This window comes from Phalacrocorax carbo, chromosome 8 (genome assembly GCF_963921805.1).
Source record: "Phalacrocorax carbo chromosome 8, bPhaCar2.1, whole genome shotgun sequence".
Classification (NCBI taxonomy): domain Eukaryota; kingdom Metazoa; phylum Chordata; class Aves; order Suliformes; family Phalacrocoracidae; genus Phalacrocorax; species Phalacrocorax carbo.
Genome location: NC_087520.1, coordinates 43374158 through 43391374, shown reverse-complemented (window position 1 = coordinate 43391374; position 17217 = coordinate 43374158). Strand labels below are relative to the sequence as shown.

Sequence of the window (17217 nt, the reverse complement as noted above, 5' to 3'; positions counted from 1 at the left end):
TCTGTCCTTGTGAAGGGAACGTGCTCTCAGCAGCACGGGCAGGCTGCAGACCTCGCTCCAGTGTCCTGTGCAGGCTCGAGGGAGGCAGAGGGAGAATTAACAGATCTAGTTCAGGCAAGAATAGGTTCAGATGAAACCCCAGTGCGTGTTTCGTGCCTTGCCTCTTGCGTGAGGTGACCTGTCACAGGATTGCCGCAGCTGGAGGAGGGAAAGAAATGCTGCATTTAGTGGGAGCATCTCAGCTTTTATTAAATGTCCCGGTCTGAACAAGTTCTGGTTTGTGGCTTAAGTTTTCAGGGCCTGAACTAAGCAAGCTGGTGCCTTTGCTTTGCCCTGCCTGTAGGTGCTGAAGTTCTTCCTTCGGCTATCTCCTGGTGTGTCCCCGAGGCTTTCTGCAGGCAAACCTCTGCCTCTGGTTTAAAAACACCCCTCCGAAGACCAAAACTACTCAAAAGTTTCAACTTCGGTTTGCTTTTTTTCCTGAGTACAGAACTGTCACAGTTTTAAATCCATGCCTGTATTTGGCAGCCGTGGTGGGAAGCCTGGGGAGCCTCAGCTGCCTGTGATGGCTCAGTGTGCGCGGAGTGGCCGGCCTTTCCCTTCCAGTCAGAGAAGTGTGGGGAAGGTATTTAAGGGGAGATGATTTGGTGGGAGTTAAGCAATGAGCTCCCCTTCCTGTGCCTGAAAGGTCCCTTAGGTGAAATGTTTGTCTCTGGGGTACTGAGAAGGATGATAGGAGGACGACAGAGCTGCAGACCGGTGACGGCTGCGGGGTTTTTGCTATGCTCGCAGTTTGCTTTTCTCTGCTCTTCATATAGCTCGTGTCTCTGGCAGGCTGGTAGCGCTGCTCTGGAAGGGGGCCGGTGAGCTGCCAGGCGTATCTGCTTTGAAAAATCGATGTTTTGAAGCGTGTGCTGGAATTGTGCTGCTTTACAGCTCCTTCCTGCAGGGAGGGGGAGGTGGGGTTATCCTCAATGCTCCATTAGCCGCACGTCACTCGTGCCACGCTCTGGTTTTTGAGGTTAAGTGCCTTATTCTGAATTCTGCTCTCGTCCCTGTGATTGGGAGGAGTTAACGTGACTGGGAGAGAAAATCTGCTGAGTGCAGGGCTTGTAGCAGCCTGTAGCATCCCAGAATGAAGCCTGGTGAGCACCGCTGGGACGAGGGAGTTGATCTTCCCAGGCGTCCTCCTCTTCACCCTCCCCAAAAGGCTGTGAGAGCCCCAGGGAGCCCAGGAGAGAAACCTGAGCCTCATTGCGGCCCCAGATCTTTATTTCATTCTTCCCCGCCCTCCTTATTTCTTCCTCCCCTGCTCAGCACCAGCCACTCTCCTTGGTCCCCTTCATCTGCCAGAGCAACCCACAGTTGGTAAGCGAGCTGAATTTGCCGGGGCTCTGCAAGTCCCCCCTCCTTCTGCTTGCAGCCCTGGGACATGCTTTTGGAGGGGGGCAGATCTCTCCATGTGGGATTTTCGGGTACTTATTTACAGATAGCCTTGGAGGACAAGAAGCCACCTGAATCCTGACCCTGGGGAGAGAAAAAACCATGGGGAGTGGAATGAGCAAGGTACTGAGGGGCCAGCGGGACGGTGGCCAGCGTGTCCTCCTTGGGGGGGGACCTTTCTCCTGCAGCCCAGTGGGATGCTTGTTCCCAGGCTGCCACGATGCCCTAAATACAACTGTTTGCATCTTCCCTTTCTCATTCCCCTTTGAAACTTCAAGGACATAAAAAGGGGAATTAAGAAAGCGAACAGTGATCCCTGGGTTTACATCCGAGGTGATGAGCGAGGTGTCTGCGGGCGTTAGAAAAGTGACAGCTGGCTTTAGATGCTCGTCCCTTGGGCAGTAAGGCCACAGCATTAAAATCCTCAGTGCTGACGGGGGTCCCTGCGGGGAAATTTCCTCCCCTTGCCATCCCCGGGATGTGTCTGTGCCTGGCAGGTGTGTGCTGCAAAGGGGGAAGTGGGGTTTTACCGCTCCTTGTTTCTCAGCTGAACTCCAGGGCTGGCAGAGGGGATTGATTTCTGTCTGTATCCTTAAATAACTGCTTGCTATGTGCGTTATCCAGTTTAAAATTAGACTCTGGGACAACAACAGAGAGACCAGATCAGGACAAACTCTCTCTGCATGGCTCTGGTGTGATTTAACACCGGGCTTTCACCCCCTGCAGACGCAGCCTGACCTGCAAAGCGGCTTTTACAGCTCCCTGGAGCCACCAAACCCTCTTGGGGAGCCCGGGCTGCCTTTGCTGGCGGCTGGGTTGGTGCAGACACATTTGTGTTGCAAGATCCGGCTTTGGCTTGATGAGACACGGGGCTTGGTGTCCCCCTTCTAGTGGTAACTACTTGTGCCGTGCTGGGTGCAGATGTTTGCTGAATCCAGGTGTTTGGACCCCAGAGGTGGGCTGGGGTTCAGGTGAATGGTAGAGGTGGGCTGGATGTGACCCGGAGATGTTGAAAACCCTTCCTACAGCCTCTCAAACCAGGTGTTTTCTTCCAGGTGGGTGCAAATGAGTCCATATGTTAATCAGCTCTTCCTTTCAGGGCCCCTGGAAACTGCTCTGGCAAGCTCTTACACCCTTTCAATACTCTGAGCTGCCCCTTTTTCTCCTCCGTAACCCTGCAGCAGTGAGTTGGAGACCAAATTTGCATACTTGATGGCACTTACTGCAACATCCTGGCCAGAAAAGTGTTATAAATAGCCTGTGCCTTTGCCTGTCTATCCCCAGCTGGCAGAGGCAATCTTTGAAACTATTTGCGAGGGGTGGTTGCTATAGAAGAGCAAAACAAAACCCAGCCTCAGCAAGCTGGCCTGCCTCCGGGAGTCAGGGCGATGGGGGGGTCCCTGCAGGAGCCCCACCTTGAAGGAGGAGGCTGGGGAGCCATCTGGGGAATCCAGCCCCCAGCCCTGCCTTTCTGACTGCAATAGGACCAAATGCAAGCCCCCTCTGTTTATATGTGCTGAGTTTTTCGGTGCTCCTGGAGGGCTTTGGGCTGGTGGTTTGAGCAGGGTCAGCCTTTGATGTTCATTAATGAAGGTGGTTCACTGATTAGGTGCTTGGTTTATCGTTGCCTGGGGCGTTTGCTGCCAGATCCCTGGTCCTGCCGGTCCCACCATGCAGCTCGTTGCTCCCACCACCTCGGGTGCACGTTGTGCCCGGCACCATCTAAAATCTCTCTCCTTTTTGTCACCTCCCAGGTCGTCAAAGGCCTCTACCTCGGGAACATCCGTGGTGAGTGCCTTTCCCTGCTCTGCCTCCATGGATGGGGATCCTTGGGCAGCTGGCGGGGCCAGAGGAGCTCCCTGTCCCTGCTCCTGGCTGGGGACCTCAGCATCTCCCAGAGATCCAAAGCCCCAGCAAAGCCCCATCCCAATTGCAAGTGGCCCCGTGCAGCTCTAGCCCATGAAAGGGCCGTCTGGGGGAGCTGCGGTCACCGGCCGTGCCGGAGCACCGGGGAAGCCCTGGCGTGGCTGGAAACCTCCCCATGTTTGCTGAGACAATATCTGCAGTGGGCCAATGCCTGGCTTTCTCACTTTCTCCGGCTTTCACTGGCCCCGTGGGGAGCAGGGCGAAGCTTGGGTTTCACCCAAGAGGAAAGACACAACAGCCTTTTCCAAATTAGCAGTAAAATTTCTGATTCTGGGGGTGGTTTTAGGAGCCTGCTGGATACCCAGTGCATCCCAGGGGGATTTTGCTTTGAAGAAGGTGCATCGCCATGCCCGCTCTCCGTTCCTGCATCGTGCGGGGTGAGAGGCAGCGGGAAAGGGCTGGCACAGGGGTCGTGGGGCCGGGGGTGATGGATAAAGGTTGCTGGTGGGCGCTTGATCCAGCGGATCTCCCAGGAGGGCAGGCGACTCACGTGTCGCTTTTGCTTCCAGACTCTGAAGACCGGGAAAACCTGCTGAGGAACGGGGTGACGCACATCCTTTCCGTCCACAACGGCGCCAAGCCGGTGCTGGAGGTGAGTGCCTGGGTGGGGGTCTCGGGGGGCCACCCCGGGGGAGCAGGGAGTGCGAAGGTGCAGATGGGACACATGCTCATGTGGTGTGGGGCAGAGAGGGGAGAAGCGATGCTGGTTTCTCACTAATTTGCACCGCGCAATGTTGAATTGCACCCAAAGAGGCTCAGCGTGCCTTCGACGGGGTGGGGAGTGGGGTGTTTTGGGACGCACGGTCACCCCCCTCGATGGTTTTTAGGGTGAAAGCGTGCAGCAGCAGCCGCGCCGGCGGGACCGGGACCGGGACCCGGCGGGGTGCCCGGTGCTGCCGCGGGGAGAACCGCGAGAGGGCGGCGGCGCCCCGCGGATGGCAGCACCGGGGCCGCATCCAGCCCCGACCGGGACGGGGGGCACGGCGGGGCCCGGAGACCCCCCTCCGCCTCCAGGACAGGGGGTTTGGGCAGCCCTGGCTTTGCCTGCCCCCCCCCACCCCCCACCCTGAGGACCCCGGGGTGGTACGGACCCCTCGGGCTGTGGGTGGGGGAAACTGAGGCAGGATGGAGTTGCCCGAAGGGTTGATGCCAGAGGTGCCGGCCAGGGCTTTCACACACAAATCCTGCCTGCACGGACCCGTGGGCCGTGGTGGAGCCTGCAGCAGGAGGAACAGCCCCGCGGGGGGTCCGGGGGCCGTGGGGATGCTCTGGCCATGCTGCCCATGTCGCGGCGGGTGGCACCGCCATGCGACTTGTGCTTCATCCCGGTGTCGGACCCGCCACCAGCTCCCAAATCCTGGGAGGCTGCAGAAGGCGAAGGGGACCCCTCATCCTTTGGGCCCACGATGGGCAGGGAGCCCCAGCAAAAGACCAGCTCGTGCTTTTTCCACACTAAGGCATTGAGTAATGTGGAGAGGGGAGAGAGAGAAGGAAAGAGGCTGCATAAAATTGGTGCAGAGAGTGGCTGGAGAAGGGGCAGCAGCTGGGGCTAGCAGGGCTCGGGGCATGGCCAGACGGGTAGCAAACCGCACGGCGAGCTTACAACACGGAGCAAGCCGCTGGGCTGGTGGAAAGGGGAACCAGGAAGGCATGGTGGGTTGAGCAATGTGTCAATCACGGCCTCGGATCGGGAACCGCAAACCCCAGCACCGTTCCCATGTGTGGCTCAGCTCCCCGAGGCGGGATGGAGGCACCCGGCCCCATGGGGAAGGGGAAGCCGCTGGGAGCCTGGCAGTTAATCTGGGATCAGGGTGCAGGTTGGGGTTTGGGGAGGAGTGGCGTCGCTTTGGCTGCTCCGCTGGTTGGCGTGGTGGCTTTGCCAGCACGGTGGCTCTCCTCACCGCAGGGAGGTTGGGCTGGTGCCAGGCATGGTGGGGCACAGCCAGGTCATGGCTCATCCCACAAAACCTGCCGGCGTTTGCTTGCTGGTCCTCATGCCCCTGCCTTGATGCATGGTCCTCTTCCACCCACCAAGCTCCTGCCTGCATCTGCCATCCCCTGCATGCCGGGGAGCTGCAGTTTGGCCGGGGATGCAGATGAGGAACATGCCGGCTCTGTTTTTCCCCACAGTACCCCGGCCTCTCCGGCAGCCTCTCCCGGTGGGGAGCAGCCAGCTGGCACGCCATGGGGAGCCAGCAAGCGGCACATCGCTGCGGCACCTCGTCCCTGTTGCACGAGAGGCTGTGGGATGGTGGGGGCAGGCGCGGGACGGGGCTGGGGAGGATGCCTGGGATGGAGAGGAGATGCATGGGAAAGCCCGCCTGCACTCATCCTCATAAAGTGGGTCTTTCCAGTGCAGAAATATTCCTGTGCTTGTCCCACTCTGCCCCTTCCCTCCTTAAATGATCGGCTTTTTCCAGCCTCCCAGTTTGCCCTGGGCTGGAGGGAAGCGAGGGTCGCCTGTGGGTTCGAGCTGCATCAGCCCAAGGGGGACCTTTCGGCAGTGATGCCACAGGGAGCTGATGAAGATGAGGCAATCCGTGGTGCTGGCAGGATTTCCACCCATTTCGCTAAAAAAGTTTTTAAAAAAAAATTCAGATGAAAAGGATCTAATTTTAGCTCAGAACAGGGAGGATCGAGGAAGCGATGTTTTAAAGAAAGGAAAGTAATCTGACCTACGCCAACATGTGGCAGGATGATTTATTGTGTATTAAAAAGACCAGGAGGAAATAACTCATTGATGAGAGTGACATCATCAGTGCGTGTTCACACATGTCTTCCTGACTGGGGTCACCAGTCGGGGCCCCGGTGAAGGGATGGCTCAGTTTTGGGGGGCTCCTGAGCATCACAGTTGTTCCCTCCAACCTGGCCTCTCCTCTGGGCTGAAATGGGGGGGAAATAGCCTGGGGTGGGATGGACATGACCTTCATGGTTCTCTCTACCATTGGGGAGTGGGGTGATGGCACCTGAAAGCAGATTTCAGCTTTCCCATCACCGAAGGGTCAGCTGAGGAGAGGGAAAGAGACAAATGGGGAATTTTGTGTTTCTTGGAAGTGTCTTACTACCGCAACCACCTTTGTGTTGCAGGACATGACCTATCTCTGTATCTCAGCCTCGGATTCATCCAGTCAAAACCTGTAAGTCATTTGCCATCCTTTTGCCTCCCGAGGTTTTTGGTAGTTATCAGTCAATAAATGTTCAAATTCTGCAGGGTGAAGGTCCAGTTCACTCGTGCTGCAAAAACTTGGTATCACCGCTGAGCTTGACAAAAGCTGCAGTTCATTTTCAGGCAGTTAATAGCATTTGTAGAGCTTCAAATCTCTTTCTATGTGTGTTTACAGTCAGTAAATTTAATTTTCCATCAAATTTCAAAATTATTCTACTTGGCAGGGTTGAAAATTGGAGCATTTTTGTTGGTTTAGAAAACCAATGATTTGGGTTGGTCTTTCAGATATTCTCCTTGGAAAGAGAAATAAAGTATTTATTAAAATGAATAGTTTTTTCCCCACCCAAAGCATAGATACTCATAAGTCCTTTAATGATGTTCTCGAGATGAAGCGGGCGAGCGGTGCTGCAAGGAAGCCCCAGGCTTTCACGGACACGGTGCTGGGGTGCGATGGGGTGCGATGGGGCGCAGGCGCTGCTGGCACCAGCGGGTTGCAGCACCCCGCTGCTGCTTTGGGCGACGGGCATCCCTAAACCATCCCTTGCAACCAGAAAATGGGTGACTCCAAGGGTTTTTTTCTCACCAGTCAAACCCTAAAAAGGAACAAATCTTCATGCACAGTGACCAGAGTGAAGCCCGCTTGTGGAGTTGCTGCTTTTCCAGCATCCTTGGGAGCAGCCGTGCCTGGGGTTGTGATTCTGCTTGCTCATGCTCCCACTGAGCGGAAAGAGAAGCTTTACAAGAAAGCCCTGCCTCAGCAAGAACAGGGTTTTTTGGTTGTTATTTTTTTTCTCTCTCTCACTTCTTTGCATTTGTGGCATGTCTACTGAAAGGAGAAAAAAAAAAAAAAAAGATAAGACTGGCTGCCGGAAGGAAGACTTATTCAAGGAGCTATTTTCTGCTTGTCAGTTTATGCCTTGGATTTCACAATCCTGGTGAACTTCTTGTCCTGCAGAGGAGATGCTTGTGACTCAGGACCTCAGTGGCTCTCAGCATTACCAGGGTCCATGCCCCGATCCCACGCTTCAAGGCTGGAAAAGCATGGGCAGAGCTTTCCTCTGCCTGGCCACCTGGGAGGAAAAAACCCCTGTGGAGTGGGTGAGGGTGGATGGGGTGGCTGAAGTGCTCACCTGCCTCCCTCTGGGATGGGCTGGGAGAGCGACGCTGTGTGCGTGGAGCAGGCTGGAGGCTGGCGGCGAGCGTGTCGAGGGAGCTGGAGGCAAAAGCATCGTGTCCTTGCAAGCAAGGTGCATCCCTGCTGGTCCCAGCCAAGGGGCTGCAGGGGAGGTCTGGGATCTGGAGAGCTCGGACTTGTGTAGGCAATATGTGCAGGCCCTGGGGGATGCTGTCTGCTCTGTGAAGATAAGCAGGACAAGGAGAAATCCCCCAGGACAAGCTTTAGGCAGGGAAAAGCTCCCCAGAGTGATGCTCCTTTTGCTACTCTGGTCAAGGAGGAGGCACATCTGTAGCCCACAAGGAGCAATGGATTTACATTTCCTTCCAGGGCCAAGAGGCTCAATATTTTTAGTATGACCACATATTCAGAGACTCCCCCATTTCTCCTTCTCGAGCAGCAGAACTATTTTTGAATATCTCCTTGGCTGGTTTCTTAGAAGGCACATGAGCCCTGCCCTTCCAGGGCAGTGTGAAGAGAAGCATCCCCTTCAATTCCCCCTTCCAGGGCAGCGTGAAGAGCATCCCCTTTGATGGGCTGGCAGGGATGGGGGAGGTTTGGGAGGGTTCTGTCTCGCCCCTGCAAGGAAGCTGTCTCTGAGCTCTGAGGGGCTCTCAGGGAGCATGCACTGGGAGCGAGCCCTCGGTGAGGGGCAGGGGGGGAGTAACTCTGTGGTAGTTTGTGCATTGGCTTCTGAGAAATCAGGGAGGCTGTGCAGACGCACGCCCACCCCATCACGCGGAGGCAGAGGAAGTCTGGCACCAGCGCAGAGGCGCTGCTGGGTGGCTCTGGCTTGGCTGCACCAAAGGGACCCTCTTCTCCTCCTGAAAAAGCTGGGGCTGTGTGGTCAGGGAGTCTACCAGCAGCCCAAGTTACCCAGAACCAGGTTTTCTGCCTCAAAACTCCCCCAGGGCTTAGCGGGATGGTGAGGATGAGCAGAGGTGGGCAGCATTTATCGCAAATACATGCCAAGAAGCCAAATTCCTGGCTCGTCGTGGGCTCTCAGAGATGCCCGCTGTCTGTGGGAGGGATTGGCAGTGGCTTCCAGCATCCCACACAGTGATGAGTGGGAGGGACGCGTCTCACTGGAACCTGCATAACCCTCCCATGAACAGTCACCTCTATCTCATCAGTATATATGGAGTTATTTATCCTGTTTTCTAGGTCTCCATGCCTTCAAAAATATGGGTGCTGCTCATGTTGCTGAGCATCCAGGCCAGCGGGAGAGAAGCACCATAGCACGTTGCAGCTGAGCTGCCAGAAAGCCCTGGCTCGCTGACCTGCCCGGTTTTGCTGCGAAACAGGCTGTTTGGGGTTAACGTGCTCCCTCTGCCTTGCCCACAGTTACTGGTTATGCTTTCAGGAATGCAGGCAGCTATATGGGGACAAGCCTGTGTTGTTGCTGGCAGCTCTACCTCCCTGGTGCAGGCACCTCTCTGTGCTCTCCCTTGGGTGGGAAGGGGCCAGAGGGGCTGCTTGGGGTGAGGAGGGGAAGGGAGTTGCACCATTTTGGGACCTGCAGGCAAAACATCTTGGGATTCACCTTCTCCCTACCTTCTTCCCTGCTGGCATCTTTCCCTTGGAGGGAACAGGGTGTTTTTGGCATCATTTGGGAATTAGGGGTGGGCTGATGGCTCAGGACCACCTCTGACATGGGGATGTGCATGTCCCTTGGGCACAGGATGACACCCTGCCCTGGAGGCTGTGTCCCTGGAGTCCTCCCTGAGCTGGTTTGGCTGATGGCATCACCCTACTCCTATCCCAATGCCTTGGGAAGCAGGAAATCCCCCGGAAAGTCTCCCAGGTCATTTCCTTCCTGGCAGATGAAGATCAGCTCCTCTGCCTTTGCCTGGCAGAGGAAGGATCTCTGCTCCCACCCCACGCCGGTGGTCCCAGGGTGGCGGGAAGTCCTGTGCAGGGGACACAACTGCTGCTGCTGGTGTGGCCAGGCACCTTGCAGGGGTGGGCAGCCCTCCCGTCCTCACCTCCCTGCCTCTCTCCTTGCAGGCTGCAGCATTTTAAGGAGTGCATCAAGTTCATCCATGAATGCCGGCTCGGTGGGGGAGGCTGCCTCGTCCATTGGTGAGAGCTTCTGTCACTGCCTCGCATCCCTGGTTTGCATCCTTCCTGTGGGAGGTGGGGATGGGCTCCCAAAAAGAGTCCTCGATGTCAAATGTCATTCGTGGTGGGGAGGAAGAAGAGGAGAAGGCAGGGAATGGAGGGAGGGCAACAGGGGAAGATCTCCACTGCCAAGACCCATGGGGATGGGTGGTCCATACACTGAAAGCCTGAGCATCCAAAGAGGTGGGACACGGGGAAGCCACCTGCCTGGAGCCACCAGCAGTGGCTCCCTGTCCCTGAGGCTCCCTATCCCTCCCCAACCCATGGCCGGGGAACCCTGCTAGCACCCCAGCGGGCGGGGGTGCCCATGGGAAGACGCATCCCATGGGTGTCCCTTGCTGTGGGGCTGCCTCAGCCTCCGCGGTGGGAGCACCTCTCCCTGACGCTGCTCCCTCGCGCCGTGCCAGCCTGGCTGGGATCTCCCGCAGCACCACCATCCTGGTGGCTTACCTCATGACGGTGACCGAGCTCGGCTGGGAGGGCTGCCTGGCCGCCACCAAGGCCGTGCGGTCCTACGTCAGCCCCAACTTTGGCTTCCAGCAGCAGCTTCAGGAGTACGAGGTGACCTTGCTGCAGGAGGTACGTCTCGCGGTGGCGTCCCCTTATATAGGTGTCTGCAGAGTTTGCAAGCAGGCACGGCTCTTTTGCATGCAGCTCTCTGCGGGGGCCAGCTGTTTGCCCAAGCTGGCCTTTGTGCATGCTATTTATTACCTGGGGAATTTGGGTTTTGCGTGCAAAAAAAAAGAAAAGAAAAAAAAAGAAAATAATAAAAAAAAGAAGTCCCTAGGCATTATGCGAGTGCACTTTAAAAAGCTCTTTAAAACCTCAGTGCTTTTCTCGAGAGTTCACTTAGGACACGGCGGGAGGGACGGGTGAGCATCAAGTCCCCCAGGAGCCCCAGAAAGGACGCTGGGCTGGTTCCCAGGAATGCAGCACAGCGGGAGCCGGAGGCGGAAAGGGGGAGAGGAGAGGGAGGAAGGCTCTTGAGAGCAGCTTTGGGATGTCTGGGCGTGCTTGAATCTGGCAGGACTTCCTCTGACAGCAAGTCCTCTGCTTCTAGAGGCAGGCGATAGAAAGAAGCAAGTGTCGATGGAGAAATTCTCCTCTCCCCTCCCCAAAATGACTCAGAGCAGCAGGTTTCAGGAGAGCAGAAGCCCTGGCTGGGTAGGTTCCTGTCCCATGCAAGGGAGGGATGTTGTAGCTGAGCTGAGCTGGATGCCGCCAGTTTACTTGGGAGAGCAGTAGTTGCAGAGATCAGAGCTGCACTTTCAACCTGGAAAGCCTTCAAAAGCGAAGGGAAAGGCCTTCAAAAGCACAGCTCCTGGCTGGCTTGCCAGCTGCCCTCTGGCCTCCCACGCTGGACCTTGCTCCTCCACCCAGCCCTGGGCTCCGCAGCAAAGGATGAGTCCAAAACTGCCCTGGGAGGGCACAGATGAACCTCTGCGAGGAAAAAGTAACGCACAACGTGACATGTACAAGGCATTTCACCGCTCATGTCACCCTTAAACTTGGTCTTAACCCTGGAGGCAAAGTCCCCCCATCTGCCATAGCCATGAGCATCGTGCAATGGCCCCATGGCAAACGGCAGCAGAGACCCGGCGGTCCCTCTGGCCACACTGAGCAGTTCAAGGGGATTTCTCCCCTCCCAGGAGACAGGCAGGGACAGCATGTGACATTGGCACAAATGTCAGCCCCTTCCCTGCCGCTGAGTTCCCTTCCCTGGGTGTCGGAGGGAGTGGGCAGGCGCTGTCACATGAGGGACGCAGTCCTGCCCCGTTATCACCAGCTTCAAAAACACCCATGGTGGAGGACAGAAAATGGTCCAAGGGATTACAAAACACCCACGGTGCTGGAGATTCCCTTCAGGGCTTCCCCCGGCCAGGCCAGCTCCCCCTAACTCTTCCCACGCTCTGGCTGTGTCCCAGCACAGATAGTGATGTGGGGCTTGCTGTGCTCCCTGCTCCATCTGAGCTATGCCTCCTGCTCCCCAAAATCCCAGCTGGGCTTAGCAGACGATGGACTTTCCCTTTCCCTTAGATGCTGCTTTTTCTTCTCCTTGAAGTTTTCCTGGGGTCTTTGCAAGCATTTCCCTGAAAATACCAAAGGCAGAGCCAAGGGTGGAGGCACTTGGATGGGTTGTTCTGAGCCGCGGGGTTTAGCAAGAGCTGCCTTTTACTCGAAACACCCCGCATTCCCCACAATCACAGCATCGGGGAGGGAAGCTGCGGATGGCCCTCGTGGGCGGACTGCTGTTAGCATGGCCCCAGGGGTGAAGACTGGGTGCTGGAGATGGCACTGCTCTGGTATTACTCACCCGCAGCTGCATTTGAAGAAGGGGAAGAGCCGGATGGATGCTCCAACCCGACAGGCGATGCCCTGCTCCGAGCTCACCCCTGCGCCCTCCACCTTTGCAAGAGGAAGGGACTTGCAGGCGGCGTGGGCAGGTCAGCCAAGGCGGATGGCTGGGTGTCTCATGGGGTGGTGGGCGCCGTGGGCATTCACTGGCATGGCCGGGAGCCCATGGGACCCGAGGCCATGTGGGTCCTGTGCCTCGCTTCATGCCAAGCAGCAGTCGGCTTGCTTACCTCGGCTGCGGGAGGTCACACCTTGTTCCTGTTTGTGGCTTTGGGGTGTTTTTTTATGTGTGTAGGTAGGATGCAGGAGCAAGGGTGTCGTGACCAGAGCTTCAGATATCCCTGAGGATAGAAAAGATGTTAAATTTCCCTATTTAGCCCAGCTGTCATCCCGGCAGGCAGCATTTTTGAAGTGCAGTGGCTGGGAGCAGACGCAGATAAGGGCTAGGCAGGCTGTTCAGGAAGAAAATCCTCATTTCTTGTTGGTTAAAGCCTGCAAAAACCAGGTCAGTCTCCTGGAGACCTCCTCCCTAGGGCTGTGGGCGAGCATCCCTCGGTGCCTCGGTTTCCTCGACCTGGAGCAGGAACCCCAGATGGGACCCCGGGAGGTAGAAATGGGGAAGATGTTCTCTGGGACTGGCCAGCTGGCCCCTCGCCGCAGGAAGCAAGCCTTGAGCGTGCAGTTGTGGTTTTAAGATGGCAAATGATGCTTATCAGGGCTAGATGGATAAAGAAGGAAGGAAGGGACCAAGAGCAGCAGCAGGATGACGGGTAAGGCTAGAAAAGGAAGTAAGCAAGTGCAGAGAAGACATTGTGGATGTGAGAGAGGGGCATAGATGGGCATTTGGGTGATGGACCTATCCCCCCCCACCCCACGGTCCCCTTGTGGTGCTGGCACACTGTGGCAGGGCTGCCTTTCCCTCCCCGGTGCCGTCCCAGATGGGATGGGTGCCCCGGGCCCTAGGAGAGAGGAGGAGGAGGGCACTGGGTTAGTGGTCAGTGCTGGAGGAAATGGGTTGTAACCACTTCTTGCTCTGGCTTTAAAAGGAAATGCCTGGCAGCAGCAGGGTGGTTCCCCCAGCCTCCCACTGGCTCCTTCCCTCCTTCGCTGGATGGTGGGAGCCAGCTCCGAGGCTGGGCAGTGGGTGCTGAGCCTCGGTGGGTGGCGAGCTGTGGTGGCCAGGCTGGTCTCCCTGCAGAGGCTTCATCCATCCATTTGCACAGGAGGGATATTCCTCCTGTGACCAGGAAGCATGGATGCTTGCCCCAAGTTCTGTCCCAAATCCTTTGGGAGTCACTTCCAGGGGTTCTAGCAAGGAAATCATGCCTGGCTCTCCTGTTGTCACCCCAAACAAAGGTTCTTCCTGCTTGCAGGCAGCAAGCATGCAGCAGCTGTGGTGAATCCCACTGTTCGAGAGAGTGGATTTGGGAAATCCAGACATTCCCAGTGGAAATCCCCTCTGCCTGAGCTGACTTTTCCTGGCTGCAGGAAGGGGCGATGCTGCCTGGGTTAGTCTCAGACTTTATCCTGTTGTGGGTCATGGTCCCCGTGCCTGTGGCAGCCCTGGCAGGACAGTGCTGAGCTGCCCGTCCGTCTGTCCTGCATCCTGCACCTTTGCCGTGAGCTTGGTGGCTCCTGACTGTGGGGTGCTGCTGTAGCACCCTGGAAAGCTGGAACCATTGTGGGGACATCTTACCCTGGGGGTGCTGAGGCTAGGCAGCTCATGGGGCTGCCTGCCCTCTCCCTCTGGTTCCCCTGGCTGCACCCCATGCCTGCCCCACAGCCACCCCACACTGGGGCTCTGATGCTCGGTCCCTCTCTGGACCCTTTGCACCCACAGGCTTCGCATTCACGACTCTGTGCCCTCCATCCTTTTTGTAAGGTGTTTAGTGTTGCTGGCCATGCTCCTACCACCCATCCCAGTAAGTCCTGCTTGCTGGAGCAGCTGGTTCCCAGCCACTTAGGAAGGCAGTGGAGCCCTGCTCGCCTCCCGCAAGCACCAGGCAGCTGGCACGGCAGGTCCCAGCAGAGCTGCCCATTCCTGCCCGCACTCTCGGGCACTGCAGTCCGGGCCCATCTGACTGTTTCTCATCCCAGCAGTAGTGGGAAGCATTTCTACGGACCGTCTCTCACTTCCCGGCCACCTCCGGACCTCAGCCTGCTGCCAGCTGGCCCCCGGCCACTGGCACGCTCCTGCTGCCGGAGCAGCATTTGCAGCTGGCTGCAGCGAAGTGGGGGACCAGAGGCAACCCCCAACAGCCCAGCAACGGGCAAGAGGCTCTGCAAACAAACCTGCCTCAGCATGCAAGAGCCGACTTGGCCGTGCGGCTTGTGGCAGCGAGTGCAGCCTGCCCCCACGCTGCCACGGCGGGGAGAAAATGTGGGGAAGCTTTTCTTACAGGAATCTGGGCACACAAGGAACAGCAGCAGCCTCTTGGCAATGAAAAGTAAATAAAGCTGCTGTCCCGATGGCAGACTGCATGAAAAGCTGAGGATATTGCCAGCTCTCTGGCTCCATCTGTGCTGGCCTGGGGATGCGGGGAGCACTTGGTCGGGGGGAACCGTCGCATCTTTCATACGATGCAGTCGTGTTGTGTGGCATGCAAGCTCCTGAGAAACTGGGACCTTTCTGCTTGCTGGCTGTGGCTGGGGAACCCCTGGCCTCATCTGAGGCTGGGGCTGGGATGCAGCGTGCACCGCGCCTGCTTGGCTCGCTGCTTTCCACTGGGACTGTTGCAAGCCCTGGCTCTCGAGCTGGGGGCTTCTCAGCCCCCAGTGACCCTGACAGCCTGTTCTGGCTTTGTCCTGGCAGTACCGTGCCTGGATCCGCTGCAGCTACGGCAGGAACCCATTCAAGGACCAGGAGGAGCTGCAGCGTTTGCTGGCCCAGCAGGAGCAGAGTCAGAAGGAGCAGCAGCTGGAGAGCAGGGAGAGCTCCTGGCTCCGCTCTCCAGCTCCCACCTACCCGCTCCCCTACCACGCAGGTGGCACCAGCAGAAGCAGATGGATGAACAGATAAGCAGCCGGCTGCTCAAAGGCAGACATTGGCCCTGGGGCTTGAAAAACTCTGTATTTCCTTTGCCAAAAGCCTGCAGGGGGTTCATGTCTAGGGCAGCAAGCAGCCAGCGCCAGCCTCAGCCACGGGCTTGAGGATTGGTGGGAGGGGTCAGGACTTGCAGACCCTCCCCTTGGCTGCTGGCTCCATGTATACCTCTGAGCAAGCCAGTTAATTGATGCCAGTGTCTTGCTCTATCCTGTTCCCCCATTCCCCAGTGGATTGCGGCCACTTTTCCATCACCCGTAGCAGCAGCAATCCCTGTCCCTCTCTCCAGCAGCACGGTACCCGGGCGCTCCTCCGGCAGGGCACAGGGATGCTAACGCAGACCTTGGAAAGCCCAGAGCAGGGTGAGATGTGGAGAGGCCACCTTGCCTTCTGCTTTGCAGCGGAGCTGGGAGCCGATGCAGCCTGTGAGGCTGCCCCAGGGAGGGAGGGATGGCTCCTGGGGTGTGGGTGTGCTGCCAAGCCCGGCTGTCACCCCGTGGGATGGGGAGAGCGGCCAGAGGCCGAGCTGCTCCCGGGACTACAGATGCCCCTTGACGCATTGGACTTTCCTGGTCCTGCCTGGTCTTGGCAGATGTCTGTCTGGCATTTTTCTTAACCCACCCCAGGGGAGGGGGAAATCCAGCAGTGCCAGAGGCTGCCTGTCCCCACTGCCTCCATCCCCGGAGCCGAAGCGGTTTTGGGTTTCCCCTGCCGCCCAATCTGAATGTCCCCGGTTGCAAAAGAAGCCAATTGTTAGACTGGACTCGGTTGACTCGCAGAGCAACTTAATGCTGTCCCTCTCCAACAGCCTTTTTAATACTGAAAGACCATGACTGTGTCCCTTTTTTCATCCCAAACTCATACACCGTGTTTCCAAACCATGGCCTCGCTGCCTTCCTTTGCCAGGACTCCCTCCATCTGTCTTACAAGGGGGGTGCCAACCCTTCGAGGCAGTCCTTCTACATTCAGACCTTCAAATCTTTCATGCCAGCTTGCTTTTTTGCTATAAATACCTTCTCTGGCTTCTCAAAAAATATCGGTTCTGGAATCCATTCTCAGAAAAGAAAAAAATATCCTTAAAATATTTCTAGGAATTGCCTTAATGAAAATTTCTGCGTACTCTGAGTGTGACAGCGCTGGGGGTGACTCGCTCAATTCCTAATAAAGAGTGATTAAAACCATAGGGATGGCTGGTCTTGATTTGCAGTGTTCCTGGTGGGAATGGAGGGATGAACTGACAAGACCGCTCTGCCACTGTGTCCTGTTTCCTATTTTCTTGACGAGAACCGCCGACTACATTAGAAGTTCTAAAAGCTCAAGGTTTAGCCATAGCGGATAGGGTTCTGGGAGAAAAATTATGGGGGCTTTTCTCTGTCTTTTTATGTTGAAAAAAGAATCTCTCTGCTGTCTGTTATTCTACGTGGAGGTACACCATGGTTCGTGCCTGCAACACACACTGTGTGGGAAAGAGCCCTGAGCAATTAATGGGATGAAGGGCCATAAATGTTGTTGATGGAGTGGACTGAAGGGAAGCTGAGCAAACCAGGTCGATATTGTATTTAATGCCCCCCTTATCATTTTAGGAAGCAGAAAAATGGAACTTGTGCGCAGGAAAAAAAAGAGAAGAAAGTTGGTTTCTGGTGTTAATAGGAAGTCATCAGAGATATGTGATAAGCAGAGATTGGGTTTGCAGTAGGTGTGATAACCTCTGTGGAGCGCTGCCGTCCCGTCACCTGCGCCAGCCTGCATGGCCGTGCCCCTTTCCTGTCCCACAACCGGGCGTCCCAGGACTCACATTCCCCAAGGAACTGTGGCACCAAAGCAGCTGTTACCCCTGGAAAAATCCCCCTGATCTTGGGAATCGCAAGTGATGCTCCCTGTAAGCTGCAGCATCACCCACGCTCGGCATCACAGCAACTACTGTTGCCCAAATAGCATCTCCTAAGCCCAATTTCCCTTGAATTTGAGGGGTGTCCCAAGCAAATATAT

At 56.6% G+C, this 17217-nt stretch overlaps 1 protein-coding gene and 1 long non-coding RNA gene across 3 annotated transcripts; one reads left to right on the top strand and one right to left on the bottom strand.

The window, feature by feature from the left end:
* Window positions 1-3796: 3796 nt before the first annotated feature.
* On the top strand, window positions 3797-16390 carry LOC104049851 (dual specificity protein phosphatase 22-A). The gene is made up of 5 exons (XM_064459700.1): window positions 3797-3961; window positions 6457-6506; window positions 9717-9791; window positions 10238-10409; window positions 14998-16390. The coding sequence occupies exons 1-5, from the start codon at window positions 3797-3799 to the stop codon at window positions 15202-15204; spliced, it is 669 nt and encodes a 222-aa protein (XP_064315770.1). The 3' UTR covers window positions 15205-16390.
* LOC135314813 (uncharacterized) lies at window positions 6041-10369 on the bottom strand. Of its 2 annotated transcripts, none has more exons than XR_010374312.1 (4): window positions 10281-10369; window positions 9695-9871; window positions 7666-7889; window positions 6041-7361 (listed from the first exon to the last, which is right to left on the bottom strand). It is a non-coding gene; the product is annotated as an uncharacterized LOC135314813 (long non-coding RNA). The 2 variants fall into 2 exon arrangements; XR_010374313.1 differs by having other exon boundaries at window positions 6041-7358.
* Window positions 16391-17217: the final 827 nt, after the last annotated feature.